Genomic DNA, 24,090 nt, shown 5'->3' on the forward strand with positions numbered 1-24,090 from the left:
GAAAGCTGTGGGTTCATTACTTTCAGAGTCTTTCTAGAAGCTTCCACCCTCTCTGATCCTTTCTATGTGAGACGTTCTATCTTCCCTGTTTGTTCTTATCTTCTTGTTCCTCAGACACCAAGAAGGACTTGAAGCAGATCACCAGCCACCTGCTCGACATGCTGGTCAGTAAGAAGGTGTCTGGCCAGGGCAGGGACCAGGCACTGAACCTGCTCAACAAGAATGTCCCCAGGAAGGACCTCTCCATCCACGACAACTCACGCACCATCTATGTGGTGGATAATGGTGAGATGGGAGGCCTTGGGGCACACTCATGCCTTTATGTTGGGCACCAGGGCACTGAGCACTGAAGAGACAGTGGAAGAGGGAGGTTGTTGTCTGAAAAGAGTTTTCAGTCCCAACTGGATAGGAGAGGGCAGCCATTCGTATTTCAGTGGGCTGGTGAAAGCAGTCAAGGCTCTGAGTTCAGGGCTGGATACACCCAGAAAGTGGCCAAGCACATTCCAAAATATCTGGATAGAGCCATCTAAAAGATAGGGGCAAGTTCCCCCACCCAAAATTGGAGTCCACCAGCCACAGGTAGCAGAGCTCATGGTGCCCGAAGTCTCCTAGTTGGGAAAATAATAGGCATTCCAGAGCAGGGAGTAGATGGCATCACGCGTACTTTACATTAAGCAAATGCCTAGGGTATATGGCTCTAGGGTATATGCCCTTTCCTAAATCAATCCTGTCAAAGGATCTCACTCGAGGCTTTAGAATCCACTATGGTGAATTCTCCCACTGGTTGTATAGCATTGAGCCTATCCCTTGTTCTATAAGGTTCAACTTTTATGGGTATGAAACTCTTTTTTCTTTAAATATTGCAGTTCTTTCATTGTTTTTTTTTTCCCCCTTTTCATTTCTTTTCTCTTCTTTTCTTTTTCTTTTTTTTTTTGTTTTGGGTTTTGTTTTGTTTTGTTTTTCAAGGTAGGGTCTCTAGCTCAGGCTGACCTGCAATTCACTATGGAGTCTCAGGGTGGCCTCCTCCTACCCTACCTCCCGAGTGCTGGCATGCTCCACCATGCTGGGCTAGTTGGGTTCTTTTCTTAAGTATTTTTTATTTATTTACCTGGGGGGGGGCAGCACTTGGATCTGTTAATCTGAAGTGGAGGCCATCCTGTGGAACTGAGCTCTCAGCCTGTGGGGTCTGTGCCAACACCAAGTGGATAGCGTCAGAGGCTGAGCTGGTCGTAGGACACCCAGCAGGGGTCACATGTGAAATACAGAGAGGAAGAAGGGAGAGGAAACCACAGTTTCCTTCAAAGTGGCAAAATGCACACAGCATGAAATTTGCTGCCAAGCACTTTCAGTTCCCTTCCAAAACCCCAGAGGTTCACACCCCCTCCACTTACCAGTGCCGTCCAAGGTTGGACTGCCTCTGAGCTACCTCTGACCCCAGCTCTGAGGCCGGGCTGCCCATTGTCCAGGGTGTTTAACATGATGGGCTTTGATATCAGATATTACGGAGAGGGCATCTTCACTGTGTCCCTTGGCCAGTGTTGCAGTCAGCTCCACGTTGTTGGGATGAACATCCAACCAGACACAGTATATGGAAGGAAGAGGTTTACTCCAGGCCTACGGAAGCTGCTGCCTCACTTCATTGATCAAAGCAGAGAGACACCAGCAGCCAGCACCACAGAGTTCAAACTGCTCTCCACACACCTTTTAGCTGGAATCCAGACCCACCACTGTTGACAAGCCCCCTCTAGCTGAAATCTGCCTGCTGGGGGCTCAAGTAGGAAGTTTAATAAAAATGTCTGAGTCTCAGCCAGGCGTGGTGGTGCATACCTTTAATCCCAGCACTTGGGAGGCAGAGGTAGGAGGATCACCTTGAGTTTGGGGCCACCCTGAGACTATGTAGTGAGTATGAGTCAGCCTGGCTATAGTGAAACCCTGGTTTGAAAAACCAAAAAAAAAAAAAAAAAAAGACAGAGTCTATGAGGACAACCATGAAACTATCACATTCAAAGTACCATAGCCAGCTACGTGATCTTAGGCAGTATCTGGCCTCTCCATGTTACAACTTTCTGCTGTGAAAGAAGAGAAGGATTCCTGGTTGTCAGGGTTAAAACAGGTAACATGTATAAGCCTTTTTTTTTTTTTTTTTGAGATACAGTCTCACTCTAGCCCAGGCTGACCTGGAATTCACTATGTAGTATCAGGGTGGCCTGAATTTACAGCTATCCTCCTACCTCTGCCCCTCAAATGCTGGGATTAAAGGTGTATACCTCCATGTCTGGCTTGTATAAGCCTCTTGGCATCCGGGGAATGCTCAGAATACTTTGTAAGTTTTGTGTGTGGAGTGTCAAACCCAGGGCCTCGTGCGTGGTGAGCAAGCATTCTGTCCTGAGGTCATCCCCATCCTGCAGCTCTGTTTTACAGCAAACAGTGAACAGATAATAGATGCCCATGGAGGGAGAGTGAGGTCTCTAGATTGGTAACAGGCCATCTCTGCACGTTATCTAATTGAGTCCTCGGGTCTACAAAGCAGCATTATTTCCCTCTTACCAATAAGAGAAATTGATGTCTAGGGGAGAAAAAAAAAAAGCATACGACATCATAATATGTAAGGAAGATGAAACACAGCCCATAGATTGGCAGCCCTGGCCCAGTCCTCTGAGATCAACTAGCATTGAGTGTGAGCATGTGGAAATCCTAGCCCGTGGGGCAGGTGGGCTGCTTCAGGTAGGCGCAGTGTCCGAGAAGGGCGGGGTGTGTGTGTGTGTGTGTGTGTGTGTGTGTGTGTGTGTGTGTGTGTGTGTGTGTGTCTTGTCCCCGCTCTAGTAGTGTGCGATCCATAAGGGCCATATGTGGCCTGACTCCAAAGCTGGGGTGGAGCTGCCATGAGGCGCTCGTGAGGGAGGACAGCGCTCGCGAGGACAGAGGCTGCCAACGTGCCGCGTCTCCCCGCAGGCCTGAGGAAAATCCTGAAGGTGGCGGGCCAGGTTCCAGACCTGCCCTCCTGCCTGCCCCTGACTGACAACACGCGCATGCTCGCTTCCATCCTCATCAGCAAACTGTACGACGACCTGCGCTGCGACCCGGAGCGCGAGCACTTCCGCCGGATCTGTGAAGAGTACCTCACGTGAGCTCCCGCCCGCGCGCGGCCCTTGTCGTTCCTCAGTAGACAACACAGGTGGGGGTGGTTCTGGCTTGGGGGGCTTCCCTGAAGTCGCCGTCACGGGTGAGCTTGGGGCTCCAGCCGCGGCACTGGGCCCGGCTGAGGGCCGCAGCTCCTCCCCGCGTGGCCTCTCCGTGCGCGCCACGCGGCCGCTGGCTTCTTCAGAGTGAGCAAACCGAGGCCGGGGGGGGCGGTGACTTGCCTCTCACCCCCGCTCCGCCATGTTCCCTCGAAGCCAGTCATGGAGGCTTCTCTCAAGGACAAGGACCGAGAGGGTAGCTCAGCAGTAGAGTCTAGCCTGCATGGAGCCCCGGGTTCCATTCCCAGCCCCGCAAAACAAACGGCAACGAGCCTGGGCCTATTTTAAACCAACCACAGGCTCCCGTGACCCGGAGGAGCGCAGATGGACCTGTAAGAAGGAGCAGGCTGGCTCTCTCAAGGCTATAAGCACCCCATGGCTTTGTGCAGACGAGGCACGGATGGGGGATCCATAGCAGCTGGGGCACCTGGCTCTCATCATTGCTACCCCATCATCTCGTATGCTCTCTCTAGACCTCGCTTTTGTCTGTGTCCCCCTCCCCACCCTGACGTCCACTTTTTTATTCTAGTGATCATCCAGGTTGTGAATTGTCCAGATCTCTGGGACACTAACTCATGCCTCAGGAACGTGTGGTGTGGCTCAGGAAGCTGCACCCCACTTGGGTCCCCGCCGGGTGAAGATAACCACCTTTACGCTGCTTTCCTTTCTCGCTTCCAGGGTGGCAGGTGTTTTTGTTAAAGGGCAAGAGAGGAAATACTTCACTTATTTTCGTGTGTGTGTGAGGGTGTGTATGCATGTGAGTGCGCGTGCTCACGTGCCCCGGCACGCATCTAGAGGTCAGAGAACCACTTTCGTGTTGGTCCTTTGGAGGCAGGGTCTCTTCATTCTGGTTGTGGCTGTGAGCTGTTGTGACTTGCCATGCGCTCTGAACTTCCAAGCAGTCTCTTGTTTCCGCTTTACCTCGGCTGCCACAGCTTTCCACTTTTTACACGGGGTGAGGGGCTCGAACTTCTGGCACTCAGCCTTGAGCAGCATGCTCTTTCTCCACTGAACTATCTTCCCAGCCTCATATTTTAGTTTTTACAGGACAAATTCATAGGTATGTATGACCTTTTCCCCCCTGAGGTAGAGTTTCTCTCTAGCTCAGGCTGACCTGGAATTCACTGTGTAGTCTCAGGGTGGCTTCGAACTCATGGCGAACCTCCTACCTCTGCCTCCCAAGTGCTGGGATTAAAGGCGTGGGCCACCACGCCCGGTCCTTTTTTTTTTTTTTTAACCCATCCCCATGCAAGTATTCTCTGCTCCCACCCTGTCCCAGGGCTCCTACTAAGCCTGACTTTGGTTCTTAAAGTTCCTGGCAGAATCTGACTTTACCCATCACAGCTTCAGCCTGTCTCGCTAACTTCTCAAGTCCCTCTGTCACTGGAACTAGGTTCTTGGTTTCAGAAGCTGTGGCAAGAAGTCTGGACCCAGAGGGCTGTCGGCAAGGCTGTTTTCTTAGGACATCTGTTTTAGCGACATAAGAGATGCACCCCTGAGAGCAAGATGGGCGCTGGCTCTTGGGACAAAGGAGAGGCTTAGATGGGAAGAGTTCCCACTCAGAGTTCCCATTCAGGTCCTCCATGCCAATAAGGGCTCCAAGCTTGCAGAGAGGGGCTGGTCCTGAGTGTCTCTGAGGTCAGTGGTGGGCAGTTCGCTGGTCAGCTGTTATTGCATGACTACTGAGTAAGGTGGGTTGTCACGAAGCCACCCAGCCTGCACGTTTGCAGCAGCTTCTCTCTCCCTCCCCGCCCCCTCTCATTTGGGGAGTGCATGTGTTTGGAGGCCAGGGAGCAGCTTAAGGTGTCATCCTCAGGAATGCCATCACTTCCTTTGAGACAGAGTCTCCCACTGGCCTGAAATGCAGCAGTTAGGCTAGACTGGCTGGCCAGCACGCTCCTGAGATCCTTCTGTCTCCACTTCCCCTGTGCTGGGATTACAGGCACGCACCACCGTGCCCGGGCTTTCCTGTGCGTATTAGGATTAAACTCAGGTCCTCGTGCTCGTATGCTGAATGCTTTACCAACTGAGCCATCTTTCCAGGTTTATCTGTACTCCTTTGGGTCACAGGAGCCTGTAGTTGGTTTAAAATAGGCCCTGGATTATTTTGTTTGTACTGTAGGGTGGAGAATGGGACTCAGGTCTTCATGCATGCTAGACAGGTGCTCTAATACCGAGCTACACTCTCAGTCCTTGTTCAGAAATACTTTGACTCTCCTCCCTTTACAAGGTGGAGCCTGATTGTCTCTTTAAGAGACAAAAAATAAAAATAAAAAAAATCATGACTTGCTCCAAATGTTGTGTTTTAACTCTGTGGCAGCATGTGAGGCCTGTAATCCCATTTATGTCCTGGTTTTACTTTGCTGTGAAAAGTTCAAAACTGGTATTTGCAGACCTTCCCAGAATCTGAGGGTTTTAACCTCCTTTGGGTGGCCTCCCACTGTCTCACCTCATGAGAAGCAATGACTTGCCCCTCATCCTAACTCGGAACTAGTTTGTAGGGTGCCCCAGCTCAGCACTCTTTGAGGTGGAGGCTCTGGGATGACTGCAATGCAGGCCAATGGCTCCTTCCACCCAGTCTTGCTTCCATCTTCCCTAAGAGCTCTCTCCAGCAAACTTCCACCTGTCAGTGTTGGAGTCAGAGTATGCCTCCTGGGGAATACAACCCGGGACACAGCTGTGGTGTCATTTATCCTACCACAGTTCTGTGAAGGAGGAGGAGGAGGGAGGGTTCTCAATTTCGATAGGGAAGCTGAGGCTCAGAGAGGATCTGTGACTTAGCCACCACCACAGAGCTCATGAGTGGCAGAGTGAGGGGGCAATCCCAAATCCTCCCCACATCTCCCTTCTTTTTTTTCAATACCCTTGGGCCCATTCTTGACCTACCTTATCCTCTGTTTCAGGGGCAAGTTTGACCCCCAAGACATGGACAAGAATGTGAATGCCATCCAAACAGTGTCAGGCATCCTGCAGGGGCCCTTTGACCTGGGCAATCAGCTGCTGGGCCTGAAAGGTGTGATGGAAATGATGGTGGCGCTGTGTGGCTCCGAGCGAGAGGCCGATCAGCTGGTGGCTGTGGAGGCGCTCATCCATGCCTCCACCAAGCTCAGCCGGGCCACCTTCATCATCACCAATGGTGTGTCATTGCTCAAACAGATCTACAAGACCACCAAAAACGAGAAGATCAAGATCCGCACACTGGTGGTGAGTGGCTGGCTGCTGTCCTCCCATTCTGGACCAGCCACACCGCCAGGCACCAGGGCGAGGCAATCATTGCGAGGCACCCTACAGGGGCCCGTGCATGGGGGTGCGGCACTGAGACCCAACCCCAAAACCGGCAAACACAGTCAGGGCTGTGGGGATAGAGTCAGAAGGGACAATATAGACACATTTTGTCAGAGAATATTTTCACAGCCAATACAAATCCATTTTCTTTCTTTTTTTTTTTAACTTTTATTAGCATTTTCCATGATTATAAAAAAAAAATCCCATGGTAATTCCCTCCCCCCCTCCACTTTTCCCTTTGAAATTCCATTCTCCATCATATTACCTCCCCATCACAATCATTGTACTTACATATATACAATATCAACCTATTAAGTACCCTCCTCCCTTCCTTTCTCTTCCCTTTATGTCTCCTTTTTAACTTACTGGCCTCTGCTACTAAGTATTTTCATTCTCACGTAGAAGCCCAATCATGTGTAGCTAGGATCCACATATGAGAGAGAACATGTGGCGCTTGGCTTTCTGGGTCTGGGTTACCTCACTTAGAATAATCCTTTCCAGGCCCATCCATTTTCTGCAAATTTCATAACTTCATTTTTCTTTACTGCTGAGTAGAACTCCATTGTATAAATGTGCCACATCTTCATTATCCACTCATCAGTTGAGGGACATTTAGGCTGGTTCCATTTCCCAGCTATTATAAATTGAGCAGCAATAAACATGGTTGAGCATGTACTTTTAAGGAAATGAGACGAGTCCTTTGGATATATGCCTAGGAGTGCTATAGCTGGGTCATATGGTAGATCAATCTTTAGCTGTTTTAGGAACCTCCACACTGATTTCCACAATGGCTGGACCAGATTGCATTCCCACCAGCCAATACAAATCCATTTTCTTTTCTTTCTTTTTCTTTTTTCCTTTCCTTTTCTCTCCTCTCTCTCTCTCTCTCTCTCTCTCTCTCTCTTTGAGGTAACATCTCACTCTAGCCCAGAGTAACCTGGAACTCACTCTGTAGGCCCAGGCTGGCCTTGAAGAAGTTCTTTTTTCTTTCTTTCTTTTTTTTTTTTTTTTCAAGGTAAGTCTCACTCTAGCTTAGGCTGACCTGGAATTCACTGTGTAGTCTCAGGGTGACCTTGAACTCACAGTGGTTCTCCTACCTCTGCCACCCAAGTGCTGGGATTAAAGGCATGCGCCACCACACCCGGCTGAAGTTCATTTTCTTAACCAGCTTCTGAGTGGCAGAGTTAAACCTTTTCCATTTTCATATTAGTGAAATTATTTTCATTGATCCTTTCTGTATCTTATAAACAATTACAGAAACGATTTGTCAGTAATCTGTTTTGTTTAATTCATATTGGGGTTTTTTTTGGTTATTTTTATTTATTTATTTGAGAGTGACAGACAGAGAAAGAGGCAGAGAGAGAGAGAGAGAGAGAGAGAGAGAGAGAGAGAGAGAATGGGCGTGCCAGGTCTTCCAGCCACTGCAAACAAACTCCAGATGCATGTGCCCCCTTGTGTATCTGGCTAATGTGGGTCCTGGGGAATTGAGCTTCGAACCGGAGTCCTTAGGCTTCACAGGCAAGTGTTTAACCACTAAGCCATCTCTCCAGCCCTCATATTGATTTTTAAAAGATATTTTATTTAGTTATTTATGTGTGTGTGTGTGTGAGAGAGAGGATGGGAGCACCAGGGCCTGTTGCCACTGCAAATGAACTCCAGAAGCATGCACAGTCTGGCTTTATCTGGGTACTGGGGAATTGAAACTGGGCTGGCAGGCTTTGTAAGCACTTTTAACTGCTGAACCATCTCCCAAGCTCCCTGATATTTTTCTCATTGTTTTTAAAGATAGGGTCTTGTTATGACTATATGTCCTAGGCTAGTCTTGAATTTGCAATCTTCCCGCCTCAGCATCCTGAGCTCTAAATCAAAGGCCTGTGTCACTACCCCAGACTGTTTTTAAATTTTTTAAAAAATTATTTGTTTAGTTATTTGAGAGAGAGAAAAAGGGGGTAGGGTAGAATGGGCACACCAGGACCTTCAGCCACTACAAATGAACTCCAGACACATGAGCCACTTTGTGCATCTGACTTATGTGGGTCCTGGGGAATCAAATCTGGATCCTTTGACTTTGCACACAAGTGCCTTAACTGCTAAGCCATCTCTCCAGCCCCATTCCAGGCTTTAAAAAAGCATATTTTATTTACTTGAGAAGGGAGAAGAGAGAGAGAAATTGGAAGATATTGGGCATGTTAGGATCTGTTGCCTCTGCAAATGAACTCCAGATGCATGCACACTTTATGCATCTGGCTTTATTTGGGTAATAGGGAATCAAACCCAGGCCTTTAGGCTTTCGGGCTTTGCAAGCAAGCATCTTTAAAAAATATTTTATTTTTATTTATTTATTTGAGAGGCAGAGAGGAAGAGGGAGAGAGAGAAAGGAAGAGGGAGAAAGAGAAAGAGAGAGCACAAATTAACTCAAGATGCATGCACCACTATGTGCACTTGGCTTACGTGGGTCCTGGGGAATCGAACCTGGGTCCTTTGCTTTGCAGGCAAGCACCTTAACTGTTAAGCCCTTTTAATATTTTACTTTTTTTGTTCATTTTTATTTATTTATTTCAGAGTGACAGAGGGGGAGAGAGAGAGGCAGTTAGAGAGAGAGAGAGAATGGGCGCGCCAGGGCTTCTAGCCATTGCAAACGAACTCCAGATGCATGTGCCCCCTTTTGCATCTGGCTAACGTGGGTTCTAGGGAATCAAGCCTCAAACCAGGGTCTTTAGGCTTCACAGGCAAGCATTTAACCACTAAGCTATCTCTCCAGCCCCCCCCCCCTTTTTTTATAGCAAGCATCTTTAACCACTGAACTATCTCTCTACCCCAGGCTTTTTGTTGTTGTTGCTTTGAGACAGGGTCTCACTATGAATTCAGGTTGGCCTTAAACCCACTCTGTAAACTGGCCTCAATTTATGATTCTGCTTGCTTCTACCTCGTGTGTGCCAGGATAAATGCGTCCACCACCATGCCTGGTTGATACTGATTTTTAAAAAGCTATTTTCTGTCTTGGTCACAGTGACTTTTCTGTTCTAGACGACATTTTTTCCCCCTGACAAGAGTCCAATTTTTTCCCTGGGTTATATTTTGCACATTTGAATTTGCTACCCTCATGATGTGACTTCTCTGCCAACTTTTGTGCCACCATAGGGCTTATCACGATGGCTGCAGATGGTGAGATTTCTCTTGGGCAGATTTTGCAAAACATCTGTGAAGTCAGAATGGTGGGGGCTGGCATGAATAAAAGCCTTTGGCTTTGTGGGAATCCTCCCCAACTGAGACCATCAGGGAAGGGCATCTTAGGAGAGGTGACAGCTGGGAGAGGTATGTAGCACACAGAGATGTGTCTAGGCAGAGAGAAGGGGGTGGTGGTCTGGCCACAGGTTCCCATTTGACAAGGCCTGGCTCAAGCTTTGGCGTTGCTTGTCCCATGTGTCTGCCTCCTTCACAGGGGCTCTGTAAACTCGGCTCTGCTGGTGGCACGGACTACGGCCTCAGGCAGTTTGCTGAAGGGTCAACTGAGAAGCTGGCCAAGCAATGTCGCAAGTAAGAGGGTTGTGCCTCCCAGGCCCTGCATCTCCTCATGGGCTTCTGTGAGAGGGTTTCTGGGGAGTGCCACTCTTGATCAGATCCCTGGTCCCTTCCCCAGCAGCTTCCTCCCCCCACCCTGACTTTCAGGTGGCTGTGCAATGTGGCCATAGACACCCGGACACGCCGCTGGGCAGTGGAGGGCCTGGCCTACCTCACGCTGGACGCCGACGTGAAGGATGACTTTGTACAGGACATCCCTGCTCTGCAGGCTATGTTTGAACTGGCCAAGGCAAGATAGCCCTGACCTCTGACCTCTGACCTCAGGAGATGGCACCTGGACCCAGCCCACAGGGGTGCTCATCCTGCCTCTTCCTTCCCCTGGATACCAGCATTAACCCTTTCCCTCACTGGCTTTCATTATGCCTGGCTGTAGGTAGACTCACGTTCTTCCTGCCTTCTTGGCAGAGGGTAGATAAACAGGGCAGTGTGCCTGCTGTAACCCTCAGGCAGTGAGGTCCTGAGTGAGCCCAGACAGTGCCTTTCCCCTGGAAGTGTGTGTGTGTGGGGGGGGGAGGGAGATTCCACTAGGGACAGACCAGAGGACCCCACTCAGTCCCCACACTGGTAGGTGGGATGTGTGTGACCTGGCATTGTAAAAGAGTCACTAAGCTAAAAGCTGGGTGAGGAGACTCCTGGTCACGCTTTCCAGGGTACTGTTGGGCTCAGGAAGTGTTGTGTTCCCCTTTGTCCATGAGCAGAGCCAGTTTATTTCCCCACAGTGAGGCCTGCCAGCCCTACTGCTCCCAGACCCACCTGTCCCTGTGCCAAGGAGCCAGCCTCCTGGGAAGCAGGGGCTAGTGCCAAGTTTCCCTCCTGTTTCCCCTGCACTTGTTGCCTTCAGACCAGTGACAAGACCATCCTGTACTCAGTGGCCACCACCCTGGTGAATTGCACAAACAGCTATGATGTTAAGGAGGTCATTCCTGAGCTGGTGCAGCTGGCCAAGTTCTCCAAGCAGCATGTGCCGGAGGAGCACCCTAAGGTGGGTGGAGGGCAGCCCAGGACGGGGAATGGTACCACCATACCTACCTACAGAAGAAGAGGAACAAAAAGACAGAGGTGCGAGATGCAGGTGGCATGGGTTTGGGATCACTTAGAAGAGACAATCAACTGAAGATGATAGTGCTAAAATTTCCCACCAGGTGGCGCTCATGTCTTTCCCTTTAATAGACTCTTCCCCCCCTCCCCCGCTCCCTCTGTGCACTGACAAATGGAACCAGGAAGAACCATATATATATATTTCCCCCCCACCCTGCATATGAGACAGTTTCATTTCATGCTTCCAATACATATAAATTTGGCTTTGGGGGAATCTGGATTTAAGGATATGCGTGCTGAGTAAGAATGAGAGGAGTGACGCAAGTCAGCAAGAGCCCCCTGCAACAAATCCTTCAACACAAGGGCATTATTTGTGTGTGATTTGCATATGAATGCATATGCAGAATATCTCTAGTCAGTGATATCATTTAGGTTGGAAGATGGAGAAGAGAAAATAAGCACCCACCGAGGCTGGAGAGATGGCTTAGCAGCTAAGGGGCCTGCCTGTGAAGTGAAAGGACCCAGGTTCAATTTGTCAGCACCCGTGTAAGCCAGATGCATAAGGTGGTGCACGCATCTGGAGTTCGTTTGCAATGGCTGGAGGCCCTGGCACACCCATTCTATCCACCCCCCTCTCTCTCAAATAAATAAGTAAAAATAATTTTGAAAAAAGCACCCACTGATAATCATGCTTACAGGACCACTGTTGGTCTTTTAGTTTGCTGTTCTGTCCAGGAAGCTTTTTCCCCCCTTAGACACCTTTTACCTCCATTCTATCGTTATAATCAGAGTGTAGTTACCTTGTGCCTAATTTAAGAAAAATAATTTCATTTATTTTTCACCTTGCCATTTTATTAATTAATTTAATCCAGGAGACTGAGCCCAGCCTCTCACCTGCGCTAGGCAGGGCCTGGACCACGCAGCTCCACCCCATTCTCTCCACTGTTTGTGAGCACCGTGCTGTAATTTATCCAGCGGAGGCCACATAGCCTGTCCTGCTGCTGAGATGTTCACACGTACTTCTGGATGTTAGGCACCGTGCTGTCCTCCCGACCAACCCCCACGCCTAAGATTCTGTCAGATGATTCAGTGTGGGGCTCAGCTTTATTTACTCTTCTTCTTCTTTTTTAAGCTCTTGTCTCTGTTCTTGCTCATCCCCTCTTCATCTCAAGGAAAACAGCACGCAGACTATGCATAGTTAGGATCATCTCTCTTTTGTTCTGCCCTCTTGAGGGGGACAGCCCTTCACATTGAGCTGCTCATGGCATCAGCAGAGCAGGCTGCACACCGGGATGAGGAGATCTCACTCTGACATCCCCAATAGCAGAACACATTATGCATCCCTGGGCAGGTGTTTTGGTGAAGAGAATCTGGACAAGTGTATTTGCTTTCTATTGCCACACATGGTGGCCCCAAAACACAATTTAAAAAGTCTCACAGAGCTCTTAAGTGCGGGCTCCCTGGGTGAAGGTCAGGGTGTCTGTGCGACTGCTTCCTTCTATAGGCCGAGGGTAGAGTTCTATGCCTTGACTGAGCTAGTACAGCTTGTGACCTTCAGTCACTGACCACTTGGCCCCCACTGTTTTGTGTCTTCCTGCTTTGTGGCTACATTGTGATTATATTGGGTTCACCTACAAAGCCCAGGATTCCCCCCCACCTCCCGCTTAACTTAATCATTTTTACAAAATCTTTTTTTTTTTGGTCACAGAAGGTCACCCATCCTCAGATTCCAGAGACCAGGCTGAGGTAACCTTGGGGGCCAGTCAGAAACTCACCATCTTTAGTTGCAGTACTGACTGGCATGGTGCCCAGGTGTCTCCCACACTGCCATCATTTTGTCCCTTCAGGACAAGAAGGACTTCGTCGACATACGGGTGAAGAGGCTCTTGAAGGCAGGTGTTATCTCTGCATTGGCCTGCATGGTGAAGGCAGACAGTGCTATCCTCACTGACCAGACAAAGGAACTATTGGCCAGGTACTGCCATGGTGGCCTGGGGCTGGGAAGACTGGAGGGAGGAGGCTGGGTAAGGAGATAGAAACAGTGGGGGCCAAGTAAGGGGCTAGTGCAGTGGGGGTCCTGGAGAAGAGATTGCGGAAGAACGGCATTGAAAAGTGAGCGACGTGAAGAGGCAGGTCACCACTGGCGGAAGTTTGCATCAGGAGGTGGTCGCTATCCCTTCTGGCTACTTTGTTGCTAGAGATGAAAGACACAATCTATGTACAGCCTGGCAGGGAGGCCGACAGGCCGCAGCTACAGCCTGGTGAAGTGGGTGCCATATGGGGAGCTCAGAGGGCTGCTTGGAAAGCAGGTGGTGACTCCCAAACAGCCAGGTAGGAGGGCAAGTGAGTGAGCAGCCAGGAAGGCCCCTAGCAGAGGTGAGAACAGAGTCCAGAAGGAGGGAAAGGAGTCATCCGATCGCAGGGACAGGAAGGCTTCCAGGCACAGGGAACAGCAAGGATGGAGAGAGAGAACGGTGGGTTCTCCTGTGACATGCTTGGGTGCAGCATACTGGGATGGAGTGGTGCTAAAAGGTACCTGAGTGGAGACTGGGGCTAGACTGGTTGGAATAGTTTCTCCTGTGTGGGGGGGGAACAGGGTGACTTCCTAAACAGCAACGGGGTGCCTCCTTGCAGCCTTGTTTGGCCGCCCTTCCTCCTCCACCACTTATGTGCGTGGCCGTATCATCCGAGGAGGCTCATCGCAGGCACGGGCACACCAGCCGCCCTCGCCATGCTTACACTGCCGTCACTGGGACTGTCTGGCTGTGACTGGCTCGCAGGTGCTTTCTGGAAACGGGGTGCTGGAGCACTAAGTGTCCTCCCTTCTCACTGCCTCTGCAGGGTGTTTCTGGCTCTGTGTGACAACCCCAAGGACCGGGGCACCATCGTAGCTCAAGGTGGTGGCAAGGTACTCAGGCAGGGTGAAGTCCTTGCCATCCCAGAGGGTGACCCGCGCTGCGCGAGCTTGGGTTAGTCAGGTTTTCCATCACTGCGAGCAAGTACCCGAGCAAGCAACTTCAAAGGGAGAAAGATGCACATGGCTTCACGGTTTTTGAGGATTCAGTCCACGATTGGCTTGCTACGGTGCCATGGGTCTGTGGTGAGGCAGGCTGACCATCGTGACAGCGGGAGTGTGCCTGCCAGCGACACTGTTCACTTCATGGCAGCCAGGAAGGAGCAGAGGAGGGAAAAGGAGAGAGAGAGGAAGAAGGCACAAGCTCATTCCTCAAGGGCTCACTCTCAGTGATATACTCCCTACAGCCAGGCCCTTCCCCCTGGTAACTCCTTCAGCTGAAAATCCATCCTGGATTAATCCCAGGGTTAGCTCAGAGCCCTCAGCCCCAGTCTCCTCTCCATAGCGCCGCTTGCTGCAGACCATGCCTTCCACACAGAAGCCTCTGCAAGAGTGCTCGAGGGCCAATTGTGTTGCAGAAAGCTCTGCTGAGACAGGCAGGGGGCAGCTGGGACGGGAGGAGGGAGGGAAGATGCCTCTTGAGGTCTGTATTGCGTATTGGTTTTGCTCTTACAGGCCTTGATCCCCCTGGCTCTGGAGGGCACAGACGTGGGCAAGGTGAAGGCCGCTCATGCTCTTGCCAAGATTGCCGCTGTCTCCAATCCGGACATCGCCTTCCCTGGAGAGCGGGTGGGTATTTGGAATAGGTGTGATAGGGCAATGGAAGGTGTCTCCTCTGGCCTGTCCCCCCATCACTCCATGCTGGAGACGGGTACAGTGTTGTCACAGGAAGGACGATGAATCAGAGGCATCTGGACTCCAGGCTTGGCTCTACTTCTGGTAGACAGGATTGTCCTTCCAGAAACCTGGTTTTCTTATCTGTAAAGCAGAAGGAAGCAGCACAGCTTCTCAGGACCACTGTGACAGTTAAGCCCGACAACCAAAGAGAAAGGAAGTGTTTTGCAAATATAAAGCTGTTCACCTATAATTGCAGGGGACTGGGGGAACATGTTCCCATCTGACCAATCCTTGCCCCTCCCTGCAGGTGTATGAGGTGGTGCGTCCCCTCGTGAGTCTCCTGGACACCCAGAGGGATGGGCTCCAGAACTACGAGGCTCTCCTAGGCCTCACCAACCTGTCTGGACGCAGTGAAAAACTCAGGTAAGAGGGGGCGGGTGGAGGGGACAGGGTAGAGAGAGGTGTTCTATAAAGTGTTGACATTTAAAAAATTTTTATTTATTTATTTGAGAGAGAAAGAGGCAGAGAGAGGGAGAGGGGGAGGAGGGGAGAGAGAGAGAGAGAGGGCATGCCAGGGCCTCCAGCCGCTGCAAACGAACTCTAGACACATGCACCATCTTGTGCATTTGGCTTACGTGGGTCCTGAGGAACTGAACCGAGGTCCTTTGACTTTGCAGGCAGATGCCTTAATCGCTAAGCCATCTCTCCAGCCCCAAGTGTTGACATTTTTTGTTGTTGTTTTTAGAGGTAGGGTCTCACTGTAGCCCAGGCTGGTCTGGACCTCACTCTGTAGTTCCAGGCTGGCTTCAAAGTCAGTGATTCTCCCACCTCTGCCTCCCTGCTAGGTTCATACATATCATTTGCTCTGCTCAAAGAACAGCTTGGCGGGCAGAACAAGGCGGGAGGGATTTGAGTGACATTCCCAAGGATTGTTCAGAACCAAAAGCCAGAAAGGTACTCCCTCTTAAAATAATAGGGGACAACCAGATGGCTAGGAGGGCTGTTGGACAACCTTTCTTTCTTGGAAGCAGGGGGATAGTGGAATGCCTTGAGTTGTGATTCCTTGGGTTTTAAGTGACAGAAAACTCAACCCAACTGGTTTATGCATTAAGGAAATGTTTTGACTCATACATTAAGTAATCCAGTTGGGCGTAGCTTGTTATACAAAATTGTCCTAGCCATGGGTCTTCTCTGTCCCTTCTTCTCTCCTCCACTTCCTCTGTCCATAGACTTTTCTCTTCTCTCTGTGATGGTTACAAGGTAGCTCTGGACTTCATATCCCCACCAGGGGGAGAAAGGGAGAAGTTCTTTTCTCAATCAATAGTACAAAAGAATCTCTGGGGCTGGAGAGATGGCTTAGTGGTTAAGATGCTTGCCTGCAAAGCCAACAGACCCAGGTTTGATTCCCCAGGACCCACATAAGCCAGATGCACAAGGTGGTACATGTGTCTGGAGTTCGTTTGCGGTGGCTGGAGGCCCTTGTTGCACCCATTCTCTCTCTCTCTCGTTCTCTGTCTCTCAAATAAATAACATTTTTTTTTTAAAAAAAAGATAGAGGGCTGGGCATGGTGGCACACGCCTTTAATCCCAGCACTCGGAAGGCAGAGGTAGGAGGATCATGGTGAGTTCAAGGCCACCCTAAGACTACATAGTGAATTCCAAGTCAGCCTGGACTAGAGTGAGACCCTACCTTGAAAAACAACAACAAAAATCTCTAGGAGGGTGACATGGACACCCTAGAGCCCATTGCTGCTACCAGAAAGCTTTATCTTGCCATTTGGTTCATAGCTGTGGAGGACGGACCTGCAGGTCCTCACTGCAGAGGACTCAAGTTCCTCCCTTCCTCTTCCTACCTCCCCAGGCAGAAGATCTTCAAAGAGAAGGCCTTGCCAGACATCGAGAACTACATGTTTGAGAATCATGACCAGCTGCGGCAGGCAGCCACTGAATGTATGTGCAACATGGTGGTCAACAAGGAGGTGAGGCGGGCTCACCTAGGCATGGACCATCTGGCCTGGGGTGAGGCTGGGATGGTACCAATAGCATTTTATCCAGAGAACCCAAGAGTCCTTCCAAATAACAGCTCCATCCCTGTAAGGGCCCTGAGAAAAGTATTTCCTAATTAATATTGTACCAACGTGGGGCTTGGATGAGATAGAAGGTGCCATTTCCCTATGCTACTTTGGCCTAAATAACATCATAGCAAGACAGGATACATGGCCAGGCATAGAACAGTTACATTTGCTGAGGTTACATTTACTAAAAAAAAAAAAAAAAAAAAAGGAAATGCCAAAATACAGTTGCGAACAGTTAGAATATCTTAAATACCAACATTTAATGAATATCACCATTTCCATAGAACTTATCATACATTGTAACTGTACTCATCACAAAATAATTATAGGATGTGTGTGTGTGCATGTATGTATTCATTCATACATGGGTGTATGCACATGTGTGTGAAGGTGTGAAGACCAGAGGTTGTCTTTCACAATCACTTTCCATCCTATTATTATTATTATTATTACTTTTTTTTCAAGGTAGGATCTTACTCTAGCTCAGGCTGACCTGGAATTCACTATGTAGTCTCAGGGTGCCCTTGAACTCATGGCGATCCTCCTACCTCTGCCTCCCAAGTGCTGGGATTAAAGGCATGCACCACCACACCAGGCTTCCATCCTATTATTTATTGAGCTCAGGGCTCACTGATTAGGGTAATCTAGCTAGCCAGCTTGCCCTGGGAGATCCCCTGTCTCTGCCTTCTATGCGCTGTGATTATAAGCCGTGGACCACCACACCTGCCCAGCATTTGTGCATGTCTGGAGTCTGAACTCAGGTCCTCATGCTTGTGTGGCAAGTGCTTTACTGAATGAGCCATCTCCCTAGCCTATATAGGAGTTATCAATAGAAAATGAACTGGGAACATGCCATAAGACTTCACATTCAAGCAGTGGTACAACTTAGGAGCGTCTGTGAATATCTTCTTTCCATCATGACCAGGCATCACTGTGCTTACAGGCACAGTGCATCAGAGGCACAAACAAGGTCTAGAGCTGAGGGCCTCAGCGACGTGAGCTCTCATGCAGAGCCTGGGCTTGTTTTTTGTTTGTTTGTTGGCCTCAGTACTAGAGTTCTCTCACTGTAATAGGATGAAAATCTCTATGAGAGCTTGATAGAGTCAGAGGGGATTGAGTTCCAACAGTCTACCAAGGGACTGGCCTAAGGCTAGGCTTGGACTTGGTATTATGTAGGAGAAAGAGGGTTTAGGGGTCAGGGATGATGCTGAAGTACAAAACGTGGCAATGTGAGGGGGGGGCAGTCTTCCCCGGGGGGCTCCACCTGCTGCAACAACAGAATCAAACTACACAGTGGCCTTAATGGGAGACGTTCACTTTTCAGGCGCCATATCATAGTTCCATCGCATTGATGGCTCACTTCTAAGCAATGACTCAGGAATCTAGGTCTTTTGGGTCATCAAGAAGAGCTTCTCTGGGCTGGAGAGATGGCTTAGTGATTAAGGCACTTGCCTGCAAAGACCCAAGGACCCACGCTTGATTCCCCAGTACCCATGTAAGCCAGATGCATAAGGTGGCACATGCATCTGGAGTTTGTTTGCAGTGGCTAGTGACCCTGGTGTGCCCATTCCCTCTCTTTCTGACCCCCTCTCTCAAATAAATATATAAAAGACATTTCAAAATAAAAGTAGTGTTTCTCTCCTGCCACCTTGGAGTAGCCTCAGTTTGGTGGTGAGTGGGAGAGACACTGGAGCCACTTACCCAACATAGCCTAGCAGTGACCCCACCTGCCTCTTTAAAGCATTCTTTGAGAGCTAGGCCATGGCCAGGACAGTGCAAAAGAGAGGAGGGCTTGGTGGGTAGCTACTTCCCAGTAACAACTATACCCACAAGAGAGTACCATAACGACTGCTCCTTTCATACTCTTCTCTCTTGTGGCCATGGCTCCAGTTCCAGGGAGATAGAGATGGTGGTTCTTACCTGCCTGTAGAGCTGTGACCCTTGTCCTCTTTCAGAGCTTGGAAATCTGATCCAATAGAATGTCCTTCAACTTGACCAACTCTGTCATGCAGAGTGTTGCAGTTAGGTCTGCATTGCTGGTAGAAATCACCTGACCAAGAGCAGCTGGTAGGAAAAAGAGGTTTATTTTGGCTTATAGGCTCGATGGGGAAGCTCCATGATGGCAGGGGAATGATGGCATGAGCAGAGGGTGGACATCACCCCCTGGCCAACATAAGGTGGACAATAACAACAGGAGAGGGTGCCACACACTGGCATGGGGAAACTGGCTGTCACACCCATAAGCCCACCCCGAACAATACACCCTCTCCAGGAGGGATTAATTCCCAAATCTCCATCAGCTGGGAACCTAGCATTCAGAGCAGATAAGTTTATGGGAGACACCTGAATCAAACCACCACACAGAGTATGGCACTGAGGTCTCCAACACCTTTCCCACAGGTCAGGGAGGAGGCACTTCTGCTTTTTCCAGGTGCTTGGAAACCTCTTCTCCCACTTGGTAGAGACAGTATAGTCACTCCAACCACCAAGTAAACTTCCAAATTGTCCCTGTCCCTGTGAAAATTCCTTTGCTTTCAGGCACAGCAAAGCCCATGTACCACAAACGCCCAGGGATGTTGGGGAAGCGGTCTGAGCCTTTCCAAAGGGAAGGGAAGCAGGGTTCCTCAGGTATCAGCTACTCTGCAGGAAACCTGCCCACAGCTCTCTCCCCTGGTGTGGAGCAAAGGACATACACAAGGGCTTGGGCATGTGAAACGTGGACGCTCTTCTTTTCTTTAGTCTTTCAGCAGCAGGGATTTGTAGACCCTTCATCCAGCCAATCAGGGAAGGCTTCCTGGCAAAGAGGAAGTTATCATGGGAGTAAGGCCGAAAGAAAAGTGCCCAGGTGTGGTGGTTTGATTCAGGTGTCCTCCATAAACTTAGGTGTTCTGAATGCTAGGTTCCCAGCTGATGGAGATTTGGGAATTAACGTCTCCCGGAGACGGTGTATTGTTGGGGGCAGCCTTATGGGTGTTATAGCCAGTTTCCCCATGCCAGTGTTTGGCACACTCTTCTGTTGCTACTGTCCCCCTTATATTGGCCAGGGGATGATGTCCACCCTCTGCTCATGCCATCATTTTCTTCTGCCATCATGGAGCTTCCCCCTTGAGCCTATAACCCAAAATAAACCTCTTTTTTCCACAAGCTGCTCTTGATTGGGTGATTTCTACCAGCAATGCAGACCTGACTGCAACACCAGGGATCTTGGATCAGGGGACTTCAGCTGCAGTATGTGTACGGGACGGAGGTGCTTTTTTTTTTTTGGGTTTTGTTTTTTTTCGTTTTTCGAGGTAGGGTCTCACTCTGGCTCAGGCTGACCTGGAATTCACTATGTAGTCTCAGGGTGGCCTCGAACTCTCGGAGATCCTCCTACCTCTGCCTCCCAAGAGCTGGGATTAAAGGTGCGCCACCACTATGCCCGGCTGGGAGGCGCATTTTTTTTTCTGATATGTGCACCTGCTTCCCGCAGGTTCAGGAGAGGTTCGTGGCTGATGGAAATGACAGGCTGAAGCTGGTGGTGTTGCTCTGTGGGGAGGATGATGAGAAGCTGCAGAATGCAGCTGCCGGGGCCCTGGCCATGCTGACAGCGGCGCAGAAGAAACTGTGCATCAAGATGACACAAGTGGTAAGTGCAGTCATGGGGCACAGGAAGGGACTGTAGAGACTCTGTCCATCCCTAGATCATGCTCCCTCAGATGATCCACTGGGGAAGCTATACGTACCAACTTTTCCCAACTAGGTGTCCGTTCTCATCACCTAAAGAGAGAAATAAGGCTGCATGCCCTTTGGCTGTTGGACTTGCTAAGTGTGCGGAAGTTCTCCCTCTACAGTTGACCCACTGCCCTTGGTAGGGTGGGTAATCCTACTGAAGAGTGACAATAGCAGGGGCATGCTCTGCGGTGCCCCCGAGTTCCTTGGAGAAGTGTGAAGGGTTTGGAACTGGCCGGGAGCCGGGGCTCTGGTGACGAGGCTGCAGCTTGGACGGGATGAGCAGCTTCTGAGGAGGGACTCTGGCCACTGCGACAGGTGCCGTAGGACTCCTGCTACAAGTCACACACATGGAGTGCAAGAAGAAACTTTCTCTCTTCACGTCGAGCTTAGCTTAGGAACCTTCATCTCCACTCAGGATGAAAAGGACTGTTCAGTTCAAGAGAGTTTTGAGTCCCAAGGGAACATCTGCTATCTTGACACTAGGAGGCTCTGTTGTATGTTGCTCATCCTATGGGGTCCTTGGATTTCAGTGTCTTGCTGAGGATAATGCTTTTTTTTAAAGTTATTTATTTATTTATTAGAGACAGAAAGGGAGGGAGAGAGAGCATGACTGAGTGAGAGAGAGAGAATGGGTGTGCCACTGTAAATGAACTCCAGACGAATGGGCCACCTTGTACTTAAGATAATGCTTTTAAGAATCACCTATGGAGCTTGTTAGAACAGTTCCCTTCGAATTCTGGTTCAGTCAATAGGGGCTGGGGCGCTCCTGACCTGGAGTAACTGTGGTCCCATAGCTCCTGGGGCAAGTCCACATGGACACTTTGACTCTAACTCTGTCAAGATCACCAGCTTACTCCTGGCCTTTTTTTTTTTTCTTCCCAAGGTGCTCAGAATTCTTGGTTGCATTCTTGTCCCATGATGTGGGCACCTGGGGGAGGGGAACTGGTAAACTTTCCAGACCCATCTTTTGTGCAACTCTGTGGTCACGTTGGATGCTGGCCTTCTCTGGGAAGGGGAAGCCAGGCAACAGTTCCTTCTGCCCTGGGATCTTACCCTGACTGAGTTCCTGTTGCCCCTTCCTTCAGTCCCCCAGGGACAGCCCAGGGAGTGATGGACCCTGGACCCATTATCAGTTATCAGTGTAGAAACTTTTCTAAGCCCATCACAGCTTAGTTGAACTTTCCTTTCCTTGGGCTAAGAGTCTCAGTGCAAATTCACCAAGGTCTCTTAAGCAGCTCAAAACCAAGCGCTTGCCTTCTCTTCCCCTCTGTGTCTTGTCTTTGCACCTGAGGGGAGCACATACAGGAAGTGACCCCACTGATGTGTGATGGGTGGCAGTGGAGGCACTGTGTGTGTGTGTGTGTGTGTGTGTAAGGGGGATTCTGTGACCTGCCGAAAGGCCATCATCCTTGTCCACATCCACTGCTGAGGATTTACGAGGCTCTAGCCCATAAATCATGCTACGTATGAGGTCAGCCCAATGCCAAAGATAGTGACCAACAAGGCTCTTGAGGCCTAGGGAAGGAAGGCACAGGACTTGGATGAGGCCATGCAGATGGCAATGGGCTGGACTCTGACTCCAAGCAGATGCGCATTTTCTTCTGTGCATCTGTGGAATGATGGAGTCAGCCTCCCAGCTCTGCTGCGGGCTGCATCACTGACTCCCAGGGTGGTCCGAGTGGGTGAGAACCCTCCTCCCCCTGTGTGCTACTCAGGTGTCCTCACGACTGTGGGTGGTGGGTAGAGGAAGAATGCAGAGATTCACGCTGATCCCAGCCAAAGCCAAAATTGGAGAGCATGCCTGTGTGCCCTGGAGCTCTTGTCCCAGGGGGTACCTGGCTTGACACAAGCAGGTATTGCCCATGTGCCCATGAGTGTTCCCATTCGGCTGAGACATGTTCCCATTCTGCCACTTGAACTGTTCAAAAGTAACTGGATGTGGATGGTTGGTCCTCTTCTGTTTCTAGACATGTGGCCATAGTTAGGTGACTTTGTCTTCTGGGTTGATACTTCCTGTTTCTTGTATTCCCAAATCACCTCCCTCTCACTGATGCCTCAAGTGTTTCCTTATTATTTTCCTCCTCTCCAGACATCCCAGTGGTTGGAGATTCTACAGAGGCTCTGCCTGCACGACCAGCTCTCAGTGCAACACCGAGGCCTGGTCATCGCTTACAATCTGCTGTCAGCTGATGCTGAGCTGGCCAAGAAGCTGGTGGAGAGCGAGCTGCTGGAGATTCTGACTGTGGTGGGCAAGCAGGAGCCAGATGAGAAGAAGGCGGCCGTGGTTCAGACAGCCCGGGAATGCCTGATCAAGTGTATGGACTACGGCTTCATCAAGCCGGTGTCATAGATGCGGAGCTCCTGGTGCAGTTGTGCGCTGTGAGGAGCCCTGAGCGGAGCTCTCCCCAGCTGTCCGTTCATGTGAGGATGACAGCAGCGACAATGAAGTCTCACTGCGGAGGAAAGACTTGATTGTGTCCCCTGAGTTGTGGTCATCCCCTTGGTCCTGGGAACGTTTGGGAGACCTCGCACTCCCTGCCTCCCACCATTTGTCATGTTCTAAAAATTCTTAGAATAACTGTCATCTGTGATTAGGAGACAGGATGGACAATTTTGTCTGTCCTTATTCTGATGGCCAAAATAATTGCATGGTGTTCTTTATATAAAATGAAGTATATAAAGTCAGAAGTAGCAGGTGTGCAACTATAAAGGTTGAATTTATATTCTGATCGGCGTTGATTTTTGTACCCCTCTTCCACACGTCAGAAATGTGTATCACGAGGGTAGGGCGGGGAGATGGCTCAGTGGTTAGAGGTTCATGCTTGCAAAGCCTGCTGGCCCAGGTTCAGTTTGCCACCACCAGGTGCAAGAACATGGCACAAGCATCTGGCGTTTGTTTGCAGCAGCCAAAAGACCCTGGCATGAACCCTACATACCATACATACATGAATAGAATATTGTAAAAAAGAAATGTGTATCACAGCATCAAGTGCTCTGTCCCTGTCCTCCACCCTCTTACATCACTCAACCACAATAGAAACACAGTTTATATTCTCTAGTGAGACAAGATCTCTTCAGTCTGCTTGGGAAAGTCTTCCAAGCAAGATGGTCATGATATATGTTGCAGTCAGGTCTGCATTGCTGGCAGAAATCACCTGACCAAGAGCAGGTTGTGGGGAAAAAAAGGTTTATTTTGGCTTACAGACTTGAGGGGAAGCTCCATGATGTCAGGGGAAATGATGGCATGAGCAGAGGGTGGACATCACCCCCTGGCCAACATAAGGTGGACTACAGCAATAGGAGAGTGTGCCAAACACTGGCATGGGGAAACTGGCTGTAACACCCATAAGCCCTCCCCCAACAATACACTGCCTCCAGGAGGTGTTAATTCCCAAATCTCCATCAGCTGGGAACCTAGCATTTATAACACCTAAGTTTATGGGAGACACCTGAATTAAACCACCACATT

The 24,090-nt window shown here is 49.8% G+C and overlaps 1 protein-coding gene across 1 annotated transcript in view; it reads left to right on the forward strand.

Annotated features, from left to right (window-relative positions):
• Window positions 1-23,262, forward strand: part of Unc45b (unc-45 myosin chaperone B) — a 35,458-nt gene extending 12,196 nt beyond the window's left edge. Inside the window, exons 8-20 of the mRNA XM_045159125.1 lie at window positions 115-285; window positions 2,953-3,124; window positions 6,143-6,443; window positions 9,967-10,061; window positions 10,194-10,340; window positions 10,947-11,088; window positions 12,992-13,119; window positions 13,986-14,052; window positions 14,674-14,787; window positions 15,143-15,258; window positions 16,697-16,814; window positions 20,380-20,535; window positions 22,711-23,262. Coding sequence (XP_045015060.1) covers window positions 115-285; window positions 2,953-3,124; window positions 6,143-6,443; window positions 9,967-10,061; window positions 10,194-10,340; window positions 10,947-11,088; window positions 12,992-13,119; window positions 13,986-14,052; window positions 14,674-14,787; window positions 15,143-15,258; window positions 16,697-16,814; window positions 20,380-20,535; window positions 22,711-22,971 — 1,988 coding nt within the window. The 3' untranslated portion in view covers window positions 22,972-23,262. The remainder of the gene's footprint in view (window positions 1-114; window positions 286-2,952; window positions 3,125-6,142; window positions 6,444-9,966; window positions 10,062-10,193; window positions 10,341-10,946; window positions 11,089-12,991; window positions 13,120-13,985; window positions 14,053-14,673; window positions 14,788-15,142; window positions 15,259-16,696; window positions 16,815-20,379; window positions 20,536-22,710) is intronic.
• The last annotated feature ends 828 nt before the right edge of the window (window positions 23,263-24,090 follow it).

This window comes from Jaculus jaculus, chromosome 9 (assembly GCF_020740685.1).
Source record: "Jaculus jaculus isolate mJacJac1 chromosome 9, mJacJac1.mat.Y.cur, whole genome shotgun sequence".
Taxonomy (NCBI): Eukaryota; Metazoa; Chordata; class Mammalia; order Rodentia; family Dipodidae; genus Jaculus; species Jaculus jaculus.